This window comes from Urocitellus parryii, chromosome 1 (genome assembly GCF_045843805.1).
Source record: "Urocitellus parryii isolate mUroPar1 chromosome 1, mUroPar1.hap1, whole genome shotgun sequence".
Lineage (NCBI taxonomy): Eukaryota > Metazoa > Chordata > Mammalia > Rodentia > Sciuridae > Urocitellus > Urocitellus parryii.
Genome location: NC_135531.1, coordinates 156,996,299 through 157,022,861, shown reverse-complemented (window position 1 = coordinate 157,022,861; position 26,563 = coordinate 156,996,299). Strand labels below are relative to the sequence as shown.

The following is a 26,563-nucleotide window of genomic DNA, read 5'->3' as shown; positions in this document are numbered from 1 at the left end:
CAACTCTCATTTTATATTACTGACCTACCGCCTCAGTCTGATTGTGTATTTAACTGTACTATCCAATGACAAACCTTGCCATTTCTGGCCTCCATTCTTAGCTTTTTCTAAATCCATTTTCCATTATGACTTCGCAAAGCTTTTACTAAAATAAATTGAGTGAGGACACTATTTTGCGTATATCCATTATTTGTTTCCCATCATCTACAGCAGTGATTTTTCAATATATTCCTAGAAGACTCAAGATCAACAGAATTGCCTCAGTTTCTAGGGATTAAGGCAGAGCCTCAATGTATGAGATTACCTTGTTGGCCCAGTTCTTCAACCTTCAATTGGCTGCTTAATTTCTTTAAATATTTGTGCAAGTCTCTTTGTAAAAAACATTTCCCAAACTCTTTGTGGTGTTCCTCCTAGATTTCTATTCAGACTTAATTTACTAAATGAAACATTTCTAATTTAGCACACTGGATTCAGAAATGCTTGTGAATATGAATGAATGTGAAAATATGTAGGTATATGTACATGGAAGAACCCTAATTCACCTACCTATAGAAAATATACATGAAATTGCTATGAACCAATCTATATTCATTTAGAAAGTTTAGTGTTAAATTTTTTTTAATATATAGGTATATATTCACAAAATATAAAGTTATATATAAAATACATATATTTATATGTAAGATCATAGGTATCAAGGAATTGAGAATCCCTGAAGTTTCTTTTTTTGGCCACACCTTTATTCTTTTTTGATAATATCCTGTTATCCACACAGAATAAGAAAACACAAAGAGGAGAAATTGTTGCAATTTTATTTTATATTTAAAAATTATTTGTCTCATATACTTCAGTCATAAAGTGAATATAAATAAAGATACATATAGGTGCTTTAAACACCAACAAAATCTATAACAATATATATTTTCAAATCAAATTTCCTATTTTTACAATACAATGAAAAACTAAGTTCATAAAAAGATTACATACAAAAATATAATAGTATATTAGTTCATTCTCTGAATATATGGCTCTGAAGGTAGGTTAAAATATTCACTTCACTTGAAAAAAATCCAGACACTACACTGCATGTAGATTTAAATTAAGTATAGTCTTCCTTCCGTTAACAGTTTATTCAGTGTGAATCACAGAAGATCCATGAAGGGTCATCACTTAAGAAACTCTCCTTAGAATCACAATCAAAATTGAAAGCCTGGTTGAGAAGCATGGAAATGCTGGCTCTTGATACAATGAGGAGACGTGAGTATTTCGAACTCTGGCACCACTCTGGCTCTTAACTAAACTCCTCAGTAACCTCAGGGCAAGTAGTACCTCCCTCAGATCAGAGAGAAGTCCTTACTGCTGAGGACACTGGGTCTCAGGAGTGGATTTGGAGGACACATATACAATAGGGTGTGATTTCTTACAAGGTTCTTTTTCCAATTTGCTTGCAGGTTCTTTCCCTTCATTAACGTCTGTTTGAAGCATTGACTCAGCCGCTAACCTACAGGCATTAAAGCATCCACTCTGAATTCAAATGTAGTTAAGGAAAAAAATCGAGAAACAAACCCATAATATATTGAGCCTCTAAGGAGGAATGGTGCTATTTTTTTTTAATAAGAAAAAAAATTAGTTGACTCCAGTACCATTAAAATACTAAATGACTCTTGAAAGGAATTATTCTTATCAATAGACTTAATTTTTAAATGTCTAGTAAACATGTTAAGGTTGATAAAAAAGGTCTGTTAAGGTCTAGATTAAAGAATTAAATCTGATGAGATATCTATCATGATAAGTACACATAACACAAAAATTGAAATGCTGGAGCAGTATTTTAAAGATAACATGACACATAAAAGGCCCATGCACAAGATGAAAACACCATGGGATCCTGGCTGCACAGATGTCTGTCTCAGACAATGAAAACACACTCAAACTGAGTTTCAACTAGGAGAATAGTTAAAGAAAAATATAAACAGTGGGAAGATAATAAAATAGGCCTGCGAACACTTTAAAGAAGAGCATCAATTAAATTTATAAAGCATGCAACAGTGAAGTTTCCAATAAAAGCCACTTTTGTTATAAAATCATCTTCAGATTGTGTATCTAAGTTAAGCATGCAAGACACAAGGTTGGAAATGTCTGCAGTGAGCAGATGGACTCACACACATGCAAAAAAAAAAAAAATCAAGTGTTTTGTGGTATTTTATTTGTTTTTGTTTAATTAGCAAGGCAAATAGTTTCCAATATGCAATTTGAGTCAAACAATTTAATTAGATACATTGAAGCAATATTTTTTTCAAGCACAAAAGGGCAGAAGAAGAAATGAAGGCAACATAGCTGGCAAGATATGCACTGATCGGTTCTGGAAATCCACCTCTGGAAGACCATACAGGCCACACACACACCCACACCGTGAGCCACGCAAACCCGCACTGGCCATATGCACACTCCCACAGTGAGCAACACACACACATGCACGGCCTGCGGAACTCGCCTCAGAACAGTTAGCGCTGTGGGTACTGTCAGGTAGCATCCATTTGTCATTTCCTCAAGAATATCAAGCTCTTATTTTATGTGACTTACAACATTATACAAAAACTCAAGGAAGGAAATAATTAATTAGTCTTCCTTATGATAACAACAGCAGCTAGAGTTTTATCATTGTTGAGTACATTTAGTAGCACTGAAAATTTAAAGAAAAATCAGATAAAACATACAAGGAAGTTCTTTGACATACGATGGACTGTTTTACTTTTTCGATCAAATGTACACAGAAAATGCCTGACTCTGTTCCCTTCTTTCTAAGAACAAAGTAGCCCTAGTAGCACCTTAAAAACCTCACTTCATTGGAGACAACCCAAACTGGCTACTTTCACAGAAACAAGTTTGAATTTTACATGTCTAAAAGTATTTATTTTTAATACACCTGCCATTGCATTACACAACCTTCATCTTGATTTTCCCTCCATTTCCCTCACTCACTTCTGTTTATCCTACCCAGATCCTGCTGTGCATGCCCAGAACTCCAGCTGCAGCCAGTTACATCCTCTTCCCTCTGTTCACTTGCTCTTACCTTCTCACTTCTATTCCTTTTAAAGGACAAGGCCCTTCAACTGGTCCTTCAGATACACATATCTGACACTTTCTCTTTTAAGTCACAAATTCAATTATGCAGAAATTGGAGGCTTTGATGTTTTAGAAAAAATGGAAACAAATTACCTTGGATATTTAAAAATGTCAAAATAATTAAAAGTAATGTCTGAAGGACTGGTATAAACATCATCAAAAGCCATAGAAAACTTCACCTACATTTTCTTAACTAAACTGTCTTCAGACTACTGGAAAACCTTTGAGAAGGTAAGTTGATTGTTCCTTCATGGCTACTCCTTTACCAGGAGAAAAGTAATTGCACATTTATTCAAACCAACAAGAGAGATGTGTGGCTTTCTAATGACTCCCTTCTTCAGGAGTCCTTTCCCCTTGCAATCATTTTTGTCTTTCTCAAAGTTTTAGAGAAGTTGAAGGCGGGCAGATGAAACTGGGGGATTAGATTGCATGCAATATTGAGAAGACAGATAAAGAGACAAAGAGCATAGCTCATGCAGCGAGAAGGGAGAGAAAGGGAGGGCTGCTGGCTGCCTTGAAAAGAGGACACTGACCTGAGAGAGCCGGGCGTGTTCTCACTTCTTTCACTTAAGGCTTGAGCAAGCTTCACACATTTCTTCTCCTTCTTTGGCTGCACATCCACGGGCAGATTTTTGTGAGGAGAGAGAGGGGCAGTGGGAGTGTTTGCAGACACTGACTTTTCTAACTGCAAGTCACCTTCTGAAGGGTTAGGACAGGACTGTGTCTCCTTGTGAGGTGGGAATCTAGAAGTTCCTTCCCCGGCACATTCATCTTCAGCAGGGGTCACATCCAGAGGTAGCACCTCCCGCCTCTTTTTGAGTATAGGAACTTCGATTTTCTCTGAGAATGAAAACCATTAGAAACATCCAGTCAATGAATAAAAGACAGACCAAGGGAGAGCAGTTATACATAAAGTCTTTTCCTTTTTTCTATTCTTTCAAAATCCACTCATCATCTCACTGAAATCTATTTCTTTTTCTTTCTTTTTCATAGACTGCGTTAATTAAAGCTTTTATAGGTTATTTTGACCATAAATTTTTCCTTGGGAACTCAATACAGGAATTCTAGGAATGAATAAAATGTTCTCTTGTGGTATTTTGATAAAAAATTCTAAGGGGAGATGGTTCCTAAGGGAGACCTTGGTGCCATGGAGATAAAGATGCAGTGGCAAACAGTCAGGGAGTTTAGGATCAAGTCTGGCACTTAGCAGCTGGATGACCTTAGGAAAGTATTTAATCATCCTACATTTTAAGGTTTCTAAATCTGCAAAATGCGGATTAAAAATACTTACTTTGCTTTGTCTGTTACAAGGATTAAATGAAAAGAATAGGTCAAACTCTAAATATTGGATATCCCTTGCTGCTCCTTTGAAACCCAGATCATCTGGATTTACTAACCATCCTCCTGTCCCTTTGCTGTGTTCAGTTCAGCACACTACCCCTGAAATTCCTAATGGGTAATTTTTACTCATAGGAGCTTACTAGGATCAGGGAAGAGAAAAAGGACAAAAGAAAGAGAAGTCTTTTAAAACAATATAAAAAACTTCTCATTGTTGACATTTTCCCCACTATTGATCACAATGAACAGAGTTCAGCCTGTCAACAGGGTGGGGGCAGAAACCCATTGAGAATCCTTAACCTAAAACATGTTGACAATACCTTTTAGGGAGGGGAGGGAGTTAGGACCATCACATTCATGGACTTCTTTACATTTGGCCTTTTATTTTAAAATTTATACATAGTAAAGTTCATTTTTTGTAGTATACAAGAGGCAGAGGGTGTATTGGGCTATTTTTTCTCGGTGATGTGACTTGCTCTAATAACCGTCCAAACATTTTTCCTTAAAGGCTAGAGTAAGAGAAGAGGTCGGGTAGAAATCTCCAGTAATAAATCCCCTACAGAACAACCAAGCTAAATAACTATATGCCACAAAAATACATTCACAAGAACTCAGAAAACCAGAACAGGTGAGTTAGACTGTGAAGCCCACAAGGGGAAAGGTTCCCTGTTACTGCAACCCCTTGTCCCCAAGCTTTCATGGTACCACCTGCAGAAAGCCCCCAGAACTCAGTGTGTACACTGAAAAAAGTAAGCAAGAAATAGATATTTGACTTCCTCACCACCAGAGTCCCTCTGTGGGAGTCTCACTGCATGGGCTCACAGCAAGCACTGAGAATACTCCGTGGGATGCTCCTGAGACCAGCTAGAAGGAAGGAGAAGTAGGGCTCGAAGTAGCACACAGAACTTGGCACTGGCCCTCCATCCCTGCCAGAGGAGACATGCTAGCAGACAGAATGTTCAGAAATGTTTACTGCTGGAGGCGGGGTTCATAGATCCTCTGGACTCAAGAGCCTGACTGGCTCTCCCACATGCCCTGAGTGTACTCCATGAATCTCCCATGGGTCCATCCAGGTTGGAAACTGCACCAGCAGCAGAGTTGTCAAAAAACCTGCATCTAACCTGAGCTCAGGGTGCCCTCTAATGCTGAAATGGAATACCATAGGCAGTCTGCTAAAAATGTCTAAACAAGCCTACTGGAGTAGAATAGTCACAAACAAGTCCAGACTGCAAAAAAAAAAAAAAAAAAAAAAAAAAGGAAGAGATACCTAATTCATCAATGCAGAGACAAAGATATATGTTACAAGGACTAAGAAGAGACAAAGAAAGATGTCCTTATCAAATGGACAAAACATATTGCCAAAGATAAACAAAAGACATTCATATGCATGATTTGGCAGACAAAGAATTTAAAATATCTGGTTTAAAAAAAAACTCAAGAAACTTCAAGAAAACAGAGGACCAATTAAGAAAATTTTATAAGGAGACATTTAACAGATTGAAATAATTTTTAAAAATCAAATTCTGGAGCTGATAAATAAATGAAATAAAAAAGCCACTGGTGGGCATTAATAGCAGAACTGATCAAGAAGAGGAAAGAATTGATGAGCTTGATAACAGGCTATTTGAAAACAGAGGAGAAAAAAGAATGAGAAGGAATGAAGAAAATTCATGAGATCTCTGGGACACCATTAAAACAGCAAATCTATGTCATTGGTGTCCAAGAGGATCTAGAGAATGACAAAAGGTTAGAATTAAGTTTATTCAAAAATATAACAGAAAACTTTCCAAATCTAAGATACAAACACCCAATTACAGGATAATCAAAGGTTGCCAATCAGATTCAACCCAAATAACTCTCAAAGGTCAAAGACAAAGAGGACTATGAAAGCAGCAAGAGGAAAGAAAGAAGCAAGTGACACAGAAGGGAATTCCAATATGACTGGTGGACTTCTCAGCAAAAACCCAAAGGACATAAGGGAATGAGATGATATCCAAACTGCCGAAGGAAAAACATCTGCCAACCAAGAATAACGTACCCACCAAAGCTTCTTCAGAAGTAAAGGGACGACAGACCTTCCCAGACAAAACCTGAATGCACTCATGGCAACAGACCTATCTTACAAGAAAGGCTGAAGGGAGTTCTTCAAATGCAAAGAGAAAAAAAAAAAAAAAGATGAGAATGTCTAATATGAAAACATCTGAAGGTATAAAAACCCACAGGTAAAAATGAGCATTCAGATAAATCCAAAATAACACGGGAACTAGGGGATGTAAACCATTTATATCCTTAGTAAGAAGCCTAAAGGACAAAACTAATACAAATACAGTAATCTGCTAAGGGATATGTAATATAAAAAGATGTAAATTTTAACATCAAAAACTCAAAATATGTGAGAGAAATGGAGTTGAAGAGTAGAAGGCTTTTTTCTTTTTTGCTTTTGAAATTAAGTTGTTGCAGCTCAAAATAACCTGTTGTAATTATAAGATGTTCTGTGAAAGCCTCATGTTAATCACAGAGCAAAAACCTTAAATAGATACACTGAAAATAAAAACCATGGGATCAAAACATGCTGATAGGAAAAAAAATCACTTAACAATGGAAGACAGGAAGATAAGAACAAAGATGTACAAAACAACCAGAAAACAAGTAATTACATGACAGTACCCAAATCTGACTCTGCTGCCTACAAGACACTCACTTGTAAGGAATATAGACAGAGAGTGAACAAATGGAAAAAGATATTCCATTCAAATGGAAACCAAAAGAGAGTAGGAGTGGTTATACTTAAATAAAATATGCTTCAAGTCAAAAACTGAGGAGACAAGGCCATTACAGAACAACAACAAAAAAGTATACAACAATTGTAAATATATGTCTAAATACATAAAGCAAGCATTATTAAATGTAGAGTGATAGGCAGCTATTTTTTTGCAGTGATAAGGTACTTTAACAGCCCACTTCTAGCAATGGAAGAGCATCTAGCCAGAAAACCAGCAGAGAAACATCAGATTTAAACTGTACTCTAGACCAAATGGAGCTAACAGAAGTTACAGACCTTTCCATGCACCAGCTGCAGCACATTCCTCTCAACTGCACATGAAATGTTCTCAAGGGTATCATGTCAGGCCACAAAAGAGAACATCAGAAATTGTACAAAGATGTAAAAATTAACATACTTAGAAGCAACCAATAAGTCAATGAGGAAATTAAAAGATAAATTTAAATATTTCTTTTCACAAGTAAAAATGAAAATATACCAAATATGCCAAAACTTTATGCTTTCAGCAAAAGCAGTTCTAAGAAGGAAGTTTATAGCAATAAACTCCTACTTCAAAAAAAGAAGGAAGAGAACAGCTTAGTGGTGGAGTGCTTGCCTAGCACATGAGATGCACTGGGTTCAATCCTCAGCCCTGCATATAAACAAAATAAAGGTTCAAAAACAATTTAAAATTTTTTTTTAAAAAGAAGGAAGATCTCAATGTCTCATCTCAATAAACCAGAAAAAAAATAAGAAAAAAAAATAAGACCAAAATTAGTAGAAGGAAGAAATGGTAAGGATCAGAGCACAAATAACCAAAATAGAGGAAAAAAACAAAAGATAAATGAAGAATTGGTTTTTGAAAAGATAAACAAAATGAGTAAACCTTTAGCCAGACCAAACAACAACAACAACAAAAAAAAACTCAAATAAATTTTAAAAAATCAGAAGTGAAAAAGGAAACATAAACTGACCCCACAGAAACAAAGAATTCTAAGAACTAGTAAATACAAACAAATTGGAAAACCTGAAAAAAAAAATTTCTGGAGAGCAGAAGGCAACAGCATATCAAAATAATTAAATACCATGATCAAATGGAATTCACCCTAGGATCTAAGAATGGCTTAAAACACAAATCAACAAGCTGATATATCACATTACAGACAAAAGGGCAAACACCATACGATCATTTCAATAGAAAAAAAATTGACAAAACTTAACATCCTTTCTTGATAAAAACTCTGAATAAATTAGGCATAGAAGGAACACATCTCAGTATATTAAAGGCCATAGATGATAAACCCACAGACATCATACTCAACAGGGTCAAAATCAAAGTGTTTCCTTTAGGATCTGGAACAAGACAAGGATGCCACCAGCATTCACTGTTATGACTCAACACAGAACTTGAAGTCCTAGCCAGAGAAATTAGATAAAAGGAAGAAATAATAGGCAGCCGAATTGTAAAGGAAACCGTCCCTGTTTTCAGATAATACAGTCTTTTACAGAAAATTCTGAATACTCTACTTAAAAACTATTAGAACTAATAAATACAGTAAGGATATAAGATACTAAAGCCAATATATAAAAGTCAGTAGTGTTTCCATTCAATAATAGCAAATTATCTGAAAAAGAAATAAGGAAAGTAATCCCATTTATAAAAGCTATGCTTTTTTTAAAAAAAACAAGTGAAATAAAATACCTAGGAAAAAATTTAATCAAGGAGATGAATGAGCTCTACAGTGAAAACCATAAAACACTGGTGAAAACTGAAAAGACAGAAAAACATGGCAAGATATCTCATATTCATGAACTAGAAGAATTAATATTGTTAAAATATTCATTTTAACAAAGCAATCTACAAATTCAATGCAATCCTCATCAAAATTCCATAATTTTCTTTACAGAAAAAGAAAAAAAATAATCCTAACCTGTCTTAAACAATAAAATTTCAAATAGTCAAAGAGCAGAAAGAACAAAACTGGAACAATCCTAGTACCTGACTTCAAAATATACTACAGTGCTAAACTGACCAAAATAGCATGGTACGGGCACAAAAACAGTGAAGAGAGCAATGGAGCTCAGAACACATACTGGGGAAAGGACAGTCCTTTAATAAATGGTGCTGAGAAAACTGGATCTCCACATGTAGAACCATGAATATTCATTGTTTCTTCATTGAGAACATTCTCAACTTCTACAAAATCAACCTTTTTTAAATTTCACAGATGAATAGGATCGTGTAGTGTTTGTCTTTTTGTGCCAGACTTCTCTCTTATCATATACAAAAATCAACTAAAAACTATAAAATTACTTGAAGAAAACATAGGGAAATGCTACATGACCTCGGTCTGGGCAAAGGTTTTTTAGACAATCCCTCAAAAGCAGGAGAAACAAAAGCAAAAATAAGCAAACCGGATAATATCAAACTAAAAAATTTCTATAGCAAAGAAAACAATCAACAAAGTGAAGAAAAACTACAGAATAGAAGAAAATGCTTGCAAATTATACAGCTGACAAAGCATTACTATGTAGTATCTACAAGGAACTAAAAGAACTCAATAGCAAAAAACCCTTCATATAATCTGATTTTAAAAATGGGCAAAAGACCTGAACAGACATTTTTTCTAAAGAATACAGAGGTTTATGAAAAAATTCTCAACACCACTAAATCACTAAACATCAGGAAAAATGCAAATTAAAACCACAATGAGAAACTATTTCACCCAAGTTAGAATAACTATTATCCAAAAGAAAAAAAAAGAAATTCTGGTGAGGATATGGAGAAAGGAGAACTCTCATATACTGTGAGTGGGTCTATAAATTAGTAGTCATTATGGAAAATAGTATGGAAGTTTCTCAAAAATTAAAAATAGAATTAACATGTGACCCAGCAATCCCAATACTAGGTGTGTGTGTGTGTGTTTCCAGATATCTGAACTCCCATAAATGGAGAAAGAAAATGTGATATGTATAAGTAATGGAATACTATGCATTCATAAAAAAGGTATGAAATCCTGTCATTTGTGACAACTTGAATGAACTAAGGATCTTATGTTAAATGAAATAAGTCAGGCACAAAAAGGCAAACACTACGCGTTCCTATTCATCTGTGGAATCCAAACCAGGTTGATTTTGTAGAAGTTGAGTGTTCTCAATGAAGAATGAATATTTAAGGTGCTCACATGCTAATTACCTTCATTTAATCATTATACAATGTATATATAAATAGAAACATAATAAATGTCCAATTATTATATGTCAATAAAAAATATAGAATTCCCAATATTTAGTTGGAACATGGCCCCTGAGAATCAAGATTGAATTTTCTTAATCTTGCCTTGCTGTGACAGCAAGGCCACATAAATCAACTCTGCTCAATGGGATGGTGGCAGACAAACACAAAAGGAGTCTGAATCCTGCAATGCCTCCTCAGACTTTCATCATCGGAAGAATAATCACAAGCACTTAAACCTAAACTGTGTTTAGATATTCTATAAATAATCTGAATTAGCATAACTTCCAACATTAGCTGCTTACTTAACTTTTCGGTATGACAATATGCTACGATTTTAAGTGGATAAGCCTCAAGTGTCAGTATGATGAAGCCTAGACATCCAAAAAAGCCACATATCACATTCATGCATACCTAGTTCCCTTTGAATTTTTCAGCTGTAAATTTCCCTTATTAACTACAGATTGATAACCACAAAATTGGTTTGTAATGAGATTTGCTAAAAGCTATAGTTTGAAAAAAATGTTGATACACTTTCTCAGAGCTACTTAGGACTTAAAAGACAAAAACATAGGAAACTTGCATACCTTCAGGTTCATACTTCAGCTTTAATTCATCTAGCTTAGCTCTCAGTTTCATATTTTCACTTTCTGCAAGCTGAAGGCATCTTTCATTTGCAAAAAGTTTTCGCTCGATATCCAGGGCCCGCTGGCTCTCAAACAATGCTTTCCTCCGCTGTATGGACAATTCACTTTTGCTGCTTTCATTTTCTTTGCTACAGTAACAGAAAAGAAGAACCAAGGAATGTTAATATATAATTTTGTGAATAACTTAGTGGGATGAATCTTTAATTTTATATTTGAACACTTGCTTAAAAATATATTTCTCTGGGCTGGGGATGTGGCTCAAGTGGCAGCGCGCTCGCCTGGCATGCATGCGGCCCGGGTTTAATCCTCAGCACCACATAAAAACAAAGATGTTGTGTATGCCAAAAACTGAAAAATAAATATTGAAATTCTCTCTCTTAAAAAAAAAAAAAACTCTGGGATTTGTTCATTTAAGGAAAAAAATATATATATTTCTTTGGGATTTCTAATAACAAAGAAACAACAAATAATTAAAGTTTAACAATAGCATCCCCTGATGCCAAAATTCATGCATTATTCCAAGGTGATTCATGCATAAATTCCCTTTAAGTTATGAGATACTTATTCTTGAAAAATTTGGATTATAAGAATATTTTCTACATGAAAATCCTTTTTACTTACCAATCTAAAAAGCTAAACACAAATTATTTACTGAAAGTATTCTTCAGTAATTAGTAATTATTAAATCTTGCATAAAACTCATGTATTACACAAAGACATGTTATTGACTTTCTTTTCTGTGGAAATTTCTTTTGGCAATTTGAACTTAAAAATTTGTTATTATATGAATACCATCTATTAAAATAAATAAAAAGTCTTTATCTTCCATCTGCCAACCCAGATACCTACTTTAAGTTCTCAAGCTTTAGCTGAAGTAAATCTGTATAATAGGTGTTATCTTCCAGAGCACCAGAGTTGCCTGAAGGTTTTAAATCCATACTTTCATATAAATTCTAAAGAAAGCAAAAATTCTTATTACTTACATAACAAATTAGGTTACTGTATGCTTATTAACACTGGCAGCAGCCACATGTTAATCTCTCATCCTTTGACAAATACTCTTCAAAGATCCACCCACTTACCTGAGTGCAGTAGGTACAAGAACCACCAGTCCTTCCTCAGGTAAGAAAAGTGGCTCAAGGTACTACCGGCAAGTAAATCAAGAGCTAGATTGTGAATCCAGATCTAACTCATACTCATATCTCTGACTCCAACTATACCTGTCTTAGGATTTCACTCTCCTGGCTTTTAGAATGAGAAGCAAATGCTTTTTGGGTTGAATTCTGGTATGACAAAGCTATACAATGGAAAAATACAAAAAAGAGAGGAGATTCTTGAGGTTATTTTTGGTATCCACGCTTTAAATATTCTGATTCACTCTTTGAATATTTTCTTTACTGGAAAAAAAAAGCAGATGTTTAAAAACTTGCAAAGAATTTCAGAGATTGCACATTTAAAAATCCTCCTAATTTAAGGTCACAATTTTCAAAGTATAGCACAAAGCCCCAGGGATAGACTACATATACCTGCCAAGTGACACACTGCAAATTTAGCTAAAATTATAATACTTTTAATAGGTTTTAGAAGAAACAGAGATAAAGTCATATAAATAAATTTTTCTTCAAAAATGTCAAAATAAAGAAAGAGAAACTGTTCCAGATTAAGGAAGACTGAAGAGACTTCATGGTAAAACATGCAACCTTGGATTAGGCCCTAGAATTGAAAACACTAGATTTTTTTTTTTTCTTTTAAAATTTGCTTAGGGTATGTTTTCATCAGCTTTTTTTTTTTTTTTTTTTTTTTGTCTCTGTGACGAAAAGATCTAACAAGAACAATGTAAGGAGAAGTTTACTTGGGGTTCATGGTTTCAGGTCTCAATCCACAGATGGCCAACTCTATTGCTCTGGGCCCAAGGTGAGGTAGAATATCTTAGTGAAAGGGTGTGGGGGAGGAAAGTAGCTTAGAAAATGGTAATCAGGAAGCAGAGAGAGAGAGAGCTCTCTGCTCACCAGGGACAAAATTCCAGTCACCCCTCCAGTAACTTAACTCCTCTAGTCACACTTTACCTGCCTAAAGTTACTACTCAGTTAATCCATATAAATGGATCAATCCACGGATCAGGTTAAAGCTCTCATAATCCAAACATTTCTCCTCTAAAAATTCTTGCACTAACACAAGAGCTTTTGAAGGACATCTCATATCTAAACCATAACAGGGTATCAATGATAACTGGCAAAATGTAAAAAGTAGCTTGGTTAATAGCATGGTTCAATGCATATCAATGTTAATTTGTAACTTTGACCATTTGCTTATATCTCCAATAACATCATGGTGCTTAGGGGTAAAAGGACATCTGGTTTGGAACTCACTCTCAAAGTTTAAGAAAAAAACATATAAAAACAGAAAAAGTTATAAATCAAGCGTACAAATAAGAAATAGGGAGCTCTGAGTCAAAGGCATGTAGGAATACTTCCACTTTCCTGGAAGGCTGCACTAATTGCAAAATAACATAAATTTATTAGAATTTATTAAAGACATCCATAAATTCCAGTGGATATACAATGTTGAAGTGACAAAGCTCTAAAAATAATGGAACAGATAGCACTAAAAAACAATTACTGATGACATTCAGGCAAGAAATCTCACTGACATAACACTGAGCAGAAGACAGAAACAAGGGTATATATATTACATGATTCAATTTATATGATTGTTCACATAATGTTGACACAAAGTTAGGAGGTGGGAGCACTTCATTTTAATGGGGTTTTTCTGGAGTGCTAGGAATATTTTATGTAATCTGATAGTAATTGTAAGAATATACATATACAGATATAAATGTGTGTGTGTGTGTGTGTGTGTGTGTGTGTATAAACATATATATGTTAAAACTCACTGAGTTGTACACTAAAGATATAGGTACTTACAAACAATAACCAGATAATAACAATAAAAATAGAATAGATTGGTTTGTCTTTGCTTTAGTAAAAGAAGCATGGTCAATAATACTGAAAAGCAGAGACAAGAAAAAAATAATTTAAAGATTGGGTCAATATGTACTGAAACTGAAAGTCAATTATACGATGAGAAACCTATTTAAACTGAAAATTTAAGATATTCAAATAAAAATCCAGCCACCTCTTTTCAAGATATTATACGTACCTTAAATTTCTCCAGATTTCTAATTTCACCTAAAAGATGTTTTATTTCACCGTTCTTCTGCTCTAACATGGAAAACAACCGTTCCTGCTGCTCAAATTCAGTTTGAGATCCTTTCATCTGTAGCAATGTAGCAATCTGTAACTAGAATCCCCCCACCACAACAAAATTGAGATATTCTGATAAGCATATTTCTGGAACAATTTGTATTTTGTACTAATACTATTTAGAACTTGTTTTGCAAACTAATTAGTTATTTCTAGTCTAATAATTGGAAAATATACATCAATTAGTTTTGTTGTAGACGTAACTTTGGAGTACTTCTACTTTTTAATGATATCTGAAGTCTTTAATATAGTTTTACCTAGTTTGTGATACAAAATTGAACAGCACGACTGGGGTCCAGAGGGTGTCATTTAACTGGTAAGTAAGCCTGGACAAATGTGGCCTGCTATTCACCACCTATACTAACTCCTGTTAAAGCGATTTCTCAAAATTCTCCATTAGCTTTACTTAAGTAGGGGAAATTATTAAGCAGCTCAGTCACAAACATGATATTCACAATAAGAATGGGAAGTACCATATGAGTATTTTTCTACACTTTAACCCCAAGACAGTTCTGAGAGGCAAGTTCTATCACCTCTACTTTGTAAATGAGGTATGCCTTTTAGATGCTCTCAGAATATATGTCCCAGGTAACACAACTAGCAAATGACAACTATGCTTCAATCCAGTCCATCTAATTCCAAGTTCAATCAGTGACCTTTCCCATTTCTCTGGTAAAACTGACATCTTGAAAAAAAAAAAAAAAATCTAAACTTTCTTCCAAACACCACCTTAGGAACATCAGGCAGAACAGACCATACACTGGAATTCTAAGGACTGCTATAATCTTGGAATCTTTCTAATTGCCATAAGGTTTTCTGTTACTTCTTATTTGTGTGCAGCAACAACCAACAAAACCCTTAAAATTAAAGGGGTTAATTACATGCTTGGAGGAGCTGCAAGAAAAGGGAACCCTAAATAGTTCAAATTTCCATCTAAAATAAGCCTTCATGAGAAGTGAGAAATGGCAAAAGCTAGTCTTATTTGATGCGAGAACCCAGAAAGACTCAGAATAAGTGAGAAACAAACACTTTTAAATTCCTTTTCCCTATTCTATAAAGATTTAAACCTCCCTGGCAAGGTTAGTGAATGATCATTAAAATAAACAATTAGTAGTTGTTAAACACACTAATGTTTTTCCAAGATTAACTTTTTGAAAACAAAAAAGTATCTTATGATCTACCTGGAATTTCTAATTTTTTAAAAAAATCATGCAGTTCTAGAAAAAAATATAAAAGTATACCCATTGAAGGAAAAGATGGATTTTGTGATATATTTATCTATATAATGCTAATATGAAGTAGATTTAACAAACATTTAAGAGCAGTAATTCCACACCTTCATTCTTTGCATCTGTTCTCTATTAAATGCATTTTGCTTCTTTAGTGACTGATACTTGACTTTCATACCGATAAGCTGGCGTTCCATTGCCGCCCTTCGATCTTCTACCTGGAAAACATTGATATGTTTAATTGTTCTTGTACTAAATGAAATAATAGTTTACCCAATTCAATTATTAGAATACTTGTAAGTACCTCTGCAAACAAAGAGTTGCCCTTACTATTGGGATCCAAGGCTTGCTGGAGGGCCTGGCCCAATTGCACCTGCAGATCTTGATTTGCTACACGAGCTTTCTAAATTCAAAAGAAAACAATTTAGCTAATAGAGATTACATTAGCATGAAAACAATTTAAAAACTGGAAACAATACTACTGTAATCATAATACCTCTAAGGCATTATAGTATGAAACTGCTTCTTTCTCCCGCTCTTCTTTTTCTTCTTTAAGTCGGTCTACCTGGCGCATTAAGTTAGTACTAAGACGTTCTAGTTGTTCCTGTCTGTACTGTAGTTCATTCACTTCTTCCTTGAGAGCATTCTATTCAACAGAAATCGAAAGACAAAATTCTCTTGAAAATGCTTTCATTTAGCAGCTGCTCAGCTAACTTATCTGTAGTGGTTCACATTCAAATTAAAACTACAAAAACCTGTCAAAATTGTCAGATATCTATTAAAATTTTAAAAATTACTTAATTTTTCAGCAGGGAACCAAACAAAAGGCTCTAGAGACTGTTCTTTCTGACTGTGAATTCAGGGCTTTAATTTTTAATGACTCGTATCTGAAATGAAAAATCTATGTTCACACAAATTTCAACTTCCACTGTACTAACATTTTATATTATGACACAAACTAGGATCAGAAAATGTCTATGTCCTTTCAGAGCTTTCATTAATCTAAAGGTACTGTCTGTCTTATTTAATCAGGTCACCTAATACTATTTTTTTAAATAAAGTAATTCACCTAAACTACATAAAACATTTTTTGGATAGTTAGATCAAAGTAGGTCAAAAAACCATTTCTTCCTCCACACTAGCTCATTAGAATTATTATAAAAACACATGAAATGTATGCAAAAGAAAAATTTAAAAATCTAAGAAAATACATGCCATAAAAATTACCTTCACACTTTCCATTTCAGTCAGCTCGACCTGAAGAGCCAGCATCTCTGAAGACATGCTTTCGTGGACTCGCTCAGACATCATCCGTATTTCCTCCGATTTATGAGACAGGAGTTCCTTCTGGTGGTCTACTTTGTGCTTTAGCTGCTTTTCACTAAGCCTAGCTTCATCTAACTCTCCTTTCAGTTTTTCTATCTAAAGTATATAAAAAAAAAATCACAATTTTATAAATCAAAAGGTATTTTCTTTCTGTAAAATATCACTGAATGATCCAAACTTGTACAAGAGACTAGTAGAGCTTCCAAGGACACTCCACTAGTGACCCACCTTGTTTTATAAACAGTCCATTCTAGCCATCCAAATGGTTTGGATGCATTAAAGCTACCAGAAGCACTGTGTAGCTGTGTAAACGATGCTGTGACCAGTCATGCAGAAGCAGAAGCCTGATTGGAAGGCTACCACAACAGTCTAGGGGAGAGGGGATGATGGGGACTAGAGCCACAGTAGCCTACATCAAGGTTCTGTTGGCCAAATCCCCACAACAGGCTGATGAATTCAACATGAGAAGAGAAAGATACTGGGGGGAAAAAAAAAGCCAAACTTTTGGCAAAAGTGATTTAAGAACATCAGTAAGACTGAAAATTTTGTATTGATATACTCTTTGCTCTACCACCTAAGCCATCTCTACAGTTGGTCCTTACTTCAGGCCCTGAAAAAATATCCCCTATACTGCTACATTTGTTTATGTAATGAAAGCTACATGAAAAAAAAAAAAAAAAAAAACACCAGGAGAAATGAAAATGCATCATTACCAGTCGTTACTGTCTAAAACCAGATTAGTTCCAGACAAGCTAGACTATTTGTCAGTAATGTGCAGGATGACTATGTATTTCACAAAAGAATTGTTTGTTTTACCGTCTATTAGGAAAAAATAAACCAACTCAAATATGTGATTTCATTACTAAAAATAGAAAAACACTTAGAGCTAAATCAATAAAGAATTAAGGCAGCAGTATAGCTTTACAGACATGGAAAAAAATCTTAGAAGATGTTACATAAAAAAAAAAGTCTAAAAATTGAAAGAGACTTCTGAGAAGACAATAAAAAGTCAAGCAAGTTTTGAAAGAAAGGGTTTGTAAAAGTCTGGATTCCACACGAAGAGGAGCCATGGTGAAGTTCTGGATTCCTAAGTAGCAATCTGAAGGCTGGATGGGTGGGGGTGCTAGAAAGGAATGGGCATTCATGAACAGCTGTTGTCTATTTCGTGTTTATGTATGAAGTGGAGCTAGTATGTAATGTGTCATCAGATTATGTACACACTCAGTGACACAGAATTTGGTGTGAGGAAGACTTGCTTCAATTCACAACTGACAATTTCTAGCTCTCACCTTGTCCAATTTGCTTGATCTACCTAAACATTGGTTTTCTCATCAGTAATATGGAGATAACAATAGGATTTCCCTTAAAATATATATTTTGAGAACTGGATCATGTTTTTCCTCAAAAAATAAATTATAAGGTATCAATACTAATATATAGTAATTTATAAGGAACTACTGATTTGTTCTACAGAATTACAAAGCACACCACTAGCTGCAGTAAAGGCTAAGGGACCACTCTTTCTGAAAGGAGACTGCTTGACTATGACCAAGGATGCCTCAGTAGTTACTAAATAAATGGATCATAAAAAAAATTGCTGTTATCAAAATTGGAAAATTACATGTAATTAGAAGGCTATATTGATACAAGTCTCACTTTTATAAGTCATTTTATAAGTTTTTGTTTCTCAGTGTTTCTACTCTCAACATTAAAATGACAGAAAACTGATCTATGCTATTTTCACAGTGGTACTTGAGGAAAATCTTTATCACCTTACATTAACAGATGGATGCATCAACATGGGGTATTTTTGCTCTGAAAACATACATATATTCAAACCTTGTTTTTTAGTTCATTCACTTCCTGTCCATGGCTTCTGCTTAGCTGCTCTTCTAATTGTTCTAGCTGCATTTTTTGTTGTTGCTTAATAGCTTCACATTCACAGCTCAAACTTTCTAACATGCGACTCTTGAGCTCAACTTCTCTCTGAAGAGTATATTTTTCTTGTTCATAATTCTGAAAATAGATTCAATTACAATTCAATTACATAAAAAATCACTTAAAGCTATTACATATAATCAGTTCTCACCTTCAACTGGCTTATTCCTGTTTCATACATTTGTTGCTTTCTGAGGTACAACCACATGTTAAATCTGGAATAACTTTGTAGCTCATCAGTTTTAGTGAATCCCTAAGGTATATTCTGAAAGTACAGTAATGTCAAAAACACTCAGGCTGAAGTTAGTACAGGCATCAACTCTAGAAAAGATGCAAGATTACCACTTTCCATTCTGGGGCTCTGATGCCCTAGTAACCGGCAATGCAAAACGTAACTGGGGAGGCATTCTCTGGATTCCAAAATCTGAATAAAACTTTGTATGATGAGTACCATCAGGCTACGTTAAAATGTCCCTGATTTTGGCTGCATTATCAACTGTCACAGCAGCATGTCTTATCTCATGCTGACCCAAAACTAGGCATTTGTTTGACGATTAGGAAAATAAGCTACTTATTATTTCGTACAGTTTGATAGCACAACCTTCAAATCTGGAGTCCATCTGAGAGAGAACACGAAAAAGTAAAGGGACTTTTGGTAACAAAAGACCAGAAACAAGGTCTTAGGCATTCAACCTTCCATCTATTCCACACATACTTACTAAGAACCCAGCAAATATGCCAGGTAACAGAGAAACTCAGATAAATATAAAAAATGATGCCTGACTTCAAGGAGGATCAATGTCTAAAGGAACAATAAACACACAATTCAGCAATTACATTAAGTCACAGTAACTGGTAAGTGCTAGCTCAGAATACATTTCCTGGTTTTTAAAGTATTAGGACACATGCTTACATACTACGTTCTGATGCAGAGAACATCATAAAGTGAATAACTGTTTAACTAGTCAGATCATTCAGGTGTCTGAGCTCCACACACGATCAGATATCATTTGCATTTTATATGCAGGGGATGTTCCAAGACCCTGGGTGGATAGTTGAAACCACAAGTTGAACCAAACTCCATATATACATATGTACACACATATCTTGATGAGTTTTAATTTTAAATTAGGCAAGTTAGAGATTGGTAACATAACTAATAACAATTATAATAATATGCTGTAATAAAAGTATGTGAATATGATCTCTCTCAAAATATCTCATTGTACTATGCCTAGGTGAGGAGAGGAAGTGAGGTGGAGCAGGTGGGATAAAGTAGGATGGCACCGGATTTCCTCACACTATTCAGAATGGCATGCGATTTAAAATTTATTATTTACTTATGGCACTTTCTATGTAATATTTTTAGACTACAGTTGTCCAGAGGTAATTCACACTAAGAAAAGTGAAACTAGAAATAAGGAGGGGGCCTACTGTATGGTAAAGTCCATGATAGAGATATGGTAATTGCTTCACTACCCTGTAGAAGGCATTGACAGAGAAGTATTAGTTCAAACTCCTTCATGAAGCTTTAAAGTATAAGATAAAATGAAACTAGAAAAAAGACCTAAAACAAGTAACATTATTTCTCCAAAAGCACTTCCACTTTTGATAAGTTATTTCTCCAAATAATTATATACAACATGTTTTTTTTTCTACTATTAGATTTTTAATTCTTTGCTTTGCTTTATAATTAGGTATTGAGCTCGTGGTCAAGAACAGTACCATATGGAAAAACAAGAGCTGTCATTAGTAACTTTTACCTGCTATATGTATAATTTTCAATTTTAGTTTATACCACTGAGGATTTACTAAATTAAACTGATTTATTCATTTTTTCAATAAATATTTGTGTGCAAAGCACTAGAGAATATAGCAGTGAACAAGACAAAATTCTTAAGGACCTTGCAATCCTGGAGATAATTAGTACTGCAAAGAATTAAGAGTGAGTGATGCTACCAGGTGCAGTGGTGCACACCTGTAATCCTGGCGGCTCAGGAGGGAGGCAGGAGGATCACAAGTTCAAAGCCAGCCTCAGCAAAGGCAAGGTGCCAAGCAACTTAGTGAGACCCTGTCTCTAAATAAAATACAAAACAGGGTTAGGGGTGTGGCTTAAGTGCCCCTGAGTGCAATCCCTGGTAACTATACCCCCTGAACTCCCCCCACAAAAGAGTGAGTGATGCCGACTTTAGTTAGGGCTGGTCTCTATGAGTGACATTTAACTGAAATCTGAAGATTGAGGATTCAATCTATGAAGAGTGGGTGAGGAACAACTAAGCAGGAGGAAAGAGCTCATATAAACCCATAAGGCAAGACTAGGATAGCCTGAACAAGGAAAAGCAGTTTCCTATGTTTGCAAAAGTCCAGCAGAAGTCAAATCACATAGGGATGTATAAACCCTCAGACTGTCTTTTGTAAATACAATTGAAAGCCTTATGCAGACTGAGAAAGGAGATGACATGATCTCTTGTGCTTTTCCATGAGAAAGAATGATTCTCTGTTGAGAAAGAATGATCTGAATGGCAATGATGGAGCAGACAATCTGGTTAGAAGGCTGGGAGAAAGAAGACAGTGGCCTAGATAGATGTTTTATAAATCATGTCCCTAAGAATTTGTGGACTAAATGTGAGACGTCTAGATTTTTGGGTCAAGCAACTGAATGTCATTCAATTTACTAAATAAATAAGCTAAAGACGAGAATGTTTGATTAGTAGACAGGGAATTAAATATTCTGTTTGTTTATATCAAGTTTGAGATACTCTTAAGTGGGCAATTGAATACATTAATTAAGAGTTCAAGGGAGGACTATTGCTCCTCCCTTGAACTCTTAATTAATTGTTAATTAAACAGTTTAGGTTGCTAAACTACTATGGAGGCATTTAGATGATATTCAAAGCTCCAAAATAAGTGAGGTCACCTATGTAGAGTGTGGACAAACAAAACTTAGTGATAAATATGGTAGGTAAATTGTGGCAGAAAGAGTAAACATAATTGAAACTCAGAACACACTGCTTTGGAAAGAATATCAGGAATTCATTAACTTATTCACCTTTAATGAAAATGGCATAGATAGGAAATTAGATCTTCAGAAAATAAAATAATTACTGCTAGACAAAATAAACCTTCAATAGCTAAGCACACCCTCATAAACAGAGGAATCCACAGTCTTACCTCAGTCATGATCATCATTTCATTACGACATTTATCTAATTGATTTTGCAATTCACTTTGGCTCTCCAATAGTTGTAAACCATACTGTGCAGCTTTTAGTCGCTCTTTTTCAACCTCTTTGAGCTTGCTTCGAAGATCTGCAATATCTGCCTCCATGTTCTTTTCCTGTTTTTAGACTATTATAAATAGAAGAAATACAATTTTTTGAGCTTAAACAAAAAAAAAACCCTACAATAAAACCAATAATAAAGGAACCATGTATCCCCAGTGCTACTATCATATAAAAACATAATATTAAGATTTTATTCCTGACTTGTAAGGAGTCAAATTTGCATTCTTGTTCTAAGAGCAAAAACTGTTCTGATAATTTTTTTACTTGAGTTGAGACCAAACCAAAAAGAACAGAAAAAAAAAAAAAATACACTCAATTGTGCTCCTAAGAAACTCAACATTAGGAAACTATTCAATTGTTATATGTTAAATTTCCATAATTACTAAGGTAGAATTAGTCTCATAATTGTGTTACTGTCAAAATAATCAAAGTAAAAAGAGAGCAATGACAGAAACCAAGAAACTTTATGGTATGCATGCATGACTGCTACTTAAGAGTATAAAAAGACAGTTTTAAATCAGACTCACAAGATAAAGTAAAGAATATCCTGTCTTATTTTTTATAGTAGTACTACTTTGCTGAATGTATTTGTTTCATTGGAAACAGATTCACAGTATTTTTCTAATTACTCTTAACAGAGTATGTAAAATAGAAACTATGTTCAGAGCAATTTCCAGGCTAAGCCTTACAACTTTATACATAGGATAACTGTACTTTAACTTAACCTCATTTATTGTCCCTTCCTCTTTGGCCCTAGTCTCTTTAAGCCAAACTGAAACTGGACTTTGCTTTCATAGAGCATCAGATGATTCCCTATGTCTTAAGTTTATAGAATCATGCATTTAACAAACATTTACTGAATGCCCCATTAGCTAGGCTTCATTCTGGGCACTTCAGATCATTATGGCGTAAAACTGGCAAAGTTACTCATTCATTAAACTTACATTCCAAGAGGGGAAAATAATAAGTAACAGCATAATAATTAAATACATTAGAAAATAGAATTGGAAGAAAAAAAAGCTCAAAAGAGATAGGTGGTGTAAATAGGAGGCAAAAGATGGGAAATAGGTATGCATCATTGTGTGGAAGAATGTTCCAGGCTGATGGGAAACCCTAATATGGAAAAAGAGTCCAAGATATGAACTAGAATTTAGGTCACAGATAATAAAGGAGCCAGCAGATCAGTCCATTATAAAGAGTTTGGCTTCTAGCGTGTGTAAAATGGGAAGTCACTTCAAAGTCTGAAGTAGACAATTTGGTAAAATTTAAAAGAATCATTTCACTGCTGTGTTGAATAGTTAGGATGGAACAAAACTGGAAGCAGAGAGACCATCTGAGATAATGCCTCATGCTAGGTGGTGGCATAGTAGGTGAGAAATGCCCAGATTCTGCCTATATTTTAAAGGTAAAGCCAACATGATTTTCTTATATATGGAATATAGCAAAATAAAAAATGCCTTTAAAAAGTAAAAATACCTTCAAGGAACTGCCCTGAGCAACTAGCAGAATGGAGTTGCCCTCATTTGAGATATTGATGTAAAGTTTTTGGGGGGCCAGGGGGACCAGGATTTCAAGTTTTGCATGAAAGATGTCAAGCAGGCAGCTGAATGAATATATGTGTCGGAGAAGGGTGTAGGCTAGAGATATAAATTTGGAAGTTATCAGCACAAGTCCTTCAGATTGAGTATCAATAGAGGATGAACATAACAAAGAGAAGAGGACGAAGGACTGAACCCTACTAGAAAATGAGGAAAAAGATGTAAAGTATATTCAGGAGTTAACAGTGAGGTAAGGAGGAAATCAAGAGCATGTGCTGTCTTAGAAGCCAATAAACAAAGAATATTAAGGAGGTAGGAGAGATCATACCAAACGCTGCTGCTAAGTCAAATTGGCCACTGGATTTTGAATTTATGGAGGTCACTGGTGACCCCAAGAGAATTTTGGTGGGAAGATGGGGTAAAAGCCCACTTGAAATGAGTATGATAGAGAATGGTAGGAGATGAAAAAGTGACAGAAAATACAGTTTTGCTCCAAAAAGCAAATAGAATAGTAGCTGGAATGGAAGTAGAGACAAATTTACTTACTATTTTAAAGATACAAAACAATATGTGTGTATACCCTAGGATAAATTCAGGACAGAAGATGATATAGGAGATACTGGAGAATTGCCAGTGATGTCCTTGACTAGAGGATGAGGTCTAATGTACTGAGAATGTAATTGGATATCTTCTCTAAAATGAAAACAAAGCATACAATATAGATGCTGATTAACTAGGGAGATATAGTAGGGAGTATATTGAAGTAAACCTAGTTGGTTTTTTGTTCATTTATGTTTTGGTAGCAGGGTATTAGGGATTGAACCCAGGGCCTGCCTGGCCCATGGTAGGCAAGTGCTATACCACTGAGCTACATCCCCAACCCTAGTGTGACCTTTTAAATGCCTCCCTTATCACTGAATTAGAAAACAAAGTTCTTAACTGAGAATCAGTAGGCAGAAGATATAGGGTTTTATAATAGGGTAAAATATATACCATAAACTAACCAGTGCAGACTACTTTAAAATGCAAGACCTTTTCAAAACCTATATACAGTGAAGCTAGCCAGCTAACTGTTGCTTTATTAACAATAACTTATATTTGTTGGGGATTTACCACCTGCTAAAAGAAGTGCTTCAAATACATCATCTTATTTAATGCTCTTCATGAGCCCATGTTAAGCCATTATTATTATCTCCATCTATCAAAATAAAAATGAGGTTAACCTCAAGGCCTCCCATTAAGGAATACACAAGGAAGCGAAAACATTAGTTCTCATTCATTCAAAAATTTGCTGGAATTTTATTACATGTCAGACAATGCGCTTAGTGTTGAGGATAAAATAATGATCCAAACACTAGAAAATATTTTGTCTTCTTGAATTTTACAGTCCATTAGTAGAAAGGCATCAAATCAAATAACTAAACTATAATGTTACAAGTGTGATAAGTGCAAAAGGGAGAGCTGTAACTAAGGTGGTATCTAAGCCTATAACAAGAGGGAACTGTTCCCTGATTACGTGACTTTTCAGCTGAGCTCTAATGAGTGAAAAAAGAATTAATCTATCAACCTGCAAAGAGTTAACCTATCCTTTAGCCATGGACGAACTAAAACTAATATGTGCCATACATTTTGCTTGGTACTCTATGTACATTTTCTTAGCAATGTTCTCAAAAGATCTCATAGGGTAGAAGAACTTACATTTTAAACATGCAATCTTAATGTGGCACAGAAAGGTTAAGTAACTTGCTCAGGGTTATCAGTCACTCAGGAGCTAAATGAGATGGGAACCAGAGTCCATCTCCAAAGCCTGGTGCTCAGATTTCTGTCTGGCCTCTCAAAACAGCATACAAGCCATGCCAGTGGCTCACGCCTATAATCCCAGTGACTCAGAGGCTGAGTCAGGAGGATCCCAAGTTCAAAGCCAGCCTTAGCAACGGCGAGTCCCTAAGCAACTCAGTGAGATCCTATCTCTAAATAAAATACAAAACAGGGCTGAGGATGTTGCTCAGTGGTTGAGGGCCCCAGAGTTCTATCTCTGGTACACCACTCCACCGCCCCCCCCCCCAAACAGCATTCAAAAAACATTGGAACACAGGAAGCTCTAGAAGTCAAAGCTGCCTAGGCCCTTCCACCTCCATCCCTTACTGGTGGCACGAATTCGGACAAGTAACTTAACGCCTTGTTTCATCATCTTCAACACAAGGAGGGTAATGACCATCTTACAGGCTTATTGAGAACATTAAACATGATAATGGATGGAATACAAATAGGGCAGGGAGACACGCATGATTTGAAAGTTTCGAGCAACGTTTTAAAAAAGTAAACAAAGGACAAAATTCATCTTGACGTTTTACTTGACCCAATGCATCCAAAATATCATTTCAACTCGTAATCATAATAATTGCCAGAGATACAGCTCTTGTGGGATACTACCTTTAAAATCCAGTGTATAATTTACATTTAATTCGGGTTGCCACAGTGGCTAGGGGGCCATCGTACTGGACAACGCACCTCCAGGGGCCATCAGTCTGAGGCCCCCAGCAGCCGCCTGGCCTTCCATATTTATCCAGAGTTCCCCAGAGAAGCGAGAACGTCCAACCGAAGACTGGGGCCCGACTGGAAGCCAGCTTATAAGAATTTAGGGTTCCGGGATCGAAGGCGTTCCGGCCAAAGCCTCCGCCAAGACCCAGGCCCCAGGCTTCCTCAAGCCCTGCTCCCCGCCGCCTACCGCTCCTCTTCACTCTCACTAGTCTTTACCTCTGTCGTCCTCACTCTTTCCCCCAGCTGCTGGCAAGAGCTGAGAGGTCCGGGCGTCCAGATCCGTGATGCTAACCTCAGCCTGCCAGAGAGCTGCCCTCCCATTCATTTACCTAGTA

At 35.4% G+C, this 26,563-nt stretch overlaps 1 protein-coding gene across 1 annotated transcript; it reads right to left on the bottom strand.

The window, feature by feature from the left end:
- Window positions 1-1,020: 1,020 nt before the first annotated feature.
- On the bottom strand, window positions 1,021-26,563 carry Spdl1 (spindle apparatus coiled-coil protein 1). The gene is made up of 12 exons (XM_077797772.1): window positions 26,445-26,563; window positions 22,038-22,213; window positions 18,768-18,944; window positions 16,830-17,024; window positions 16,099-16,248; window positions 15,907-16,005; window positions 15,710-15,820; window positions 14,270-14,410; window positions 11,957-12,060; window positions 11,048-11,235; window positions 3,660-3,966; window positions 1,021-1,501 (listed from the first exon to the last, which is right to left on the bottom strand). Exons 2-12 carry the CDS (start codon window positions 22,191-22,193, stop codon window positions 1,354-1,356), a joined length of 1,776 nt encoding a protein of 591 aa, XP_077653898.1. The 5' UTR covers window positions 22,194-22,213; window positions 26,445-26,563; the 3' UTR covers window positions 1,021-1,353.

Excerpts from the sequence above, each read along its gene's own strand:
- Spdl1 (XM_077797772.1), bottom strand. The coding sequence starts at position 22,193 with ATGGAGGCAGATATTGCAGATCTTCGAAGCAAGCTCAAAGAGGTTGAA. Across the intron at positions 17,025-18,767 it reads TGAATGAACTAAAAAACAAG|ATAGAAAAACTGAAAGGAGA; the intron begins GTTTGAATATAT and ends TATATACTTTAG. Across the intron at positions 15,821-15,906 it reads GCAACTCTTTGTTTGCAGAG|GTAGAAGATCGAAGGGCGGC; the intron begins GTACTTACAAGT and ends AATGTTTTCCAG.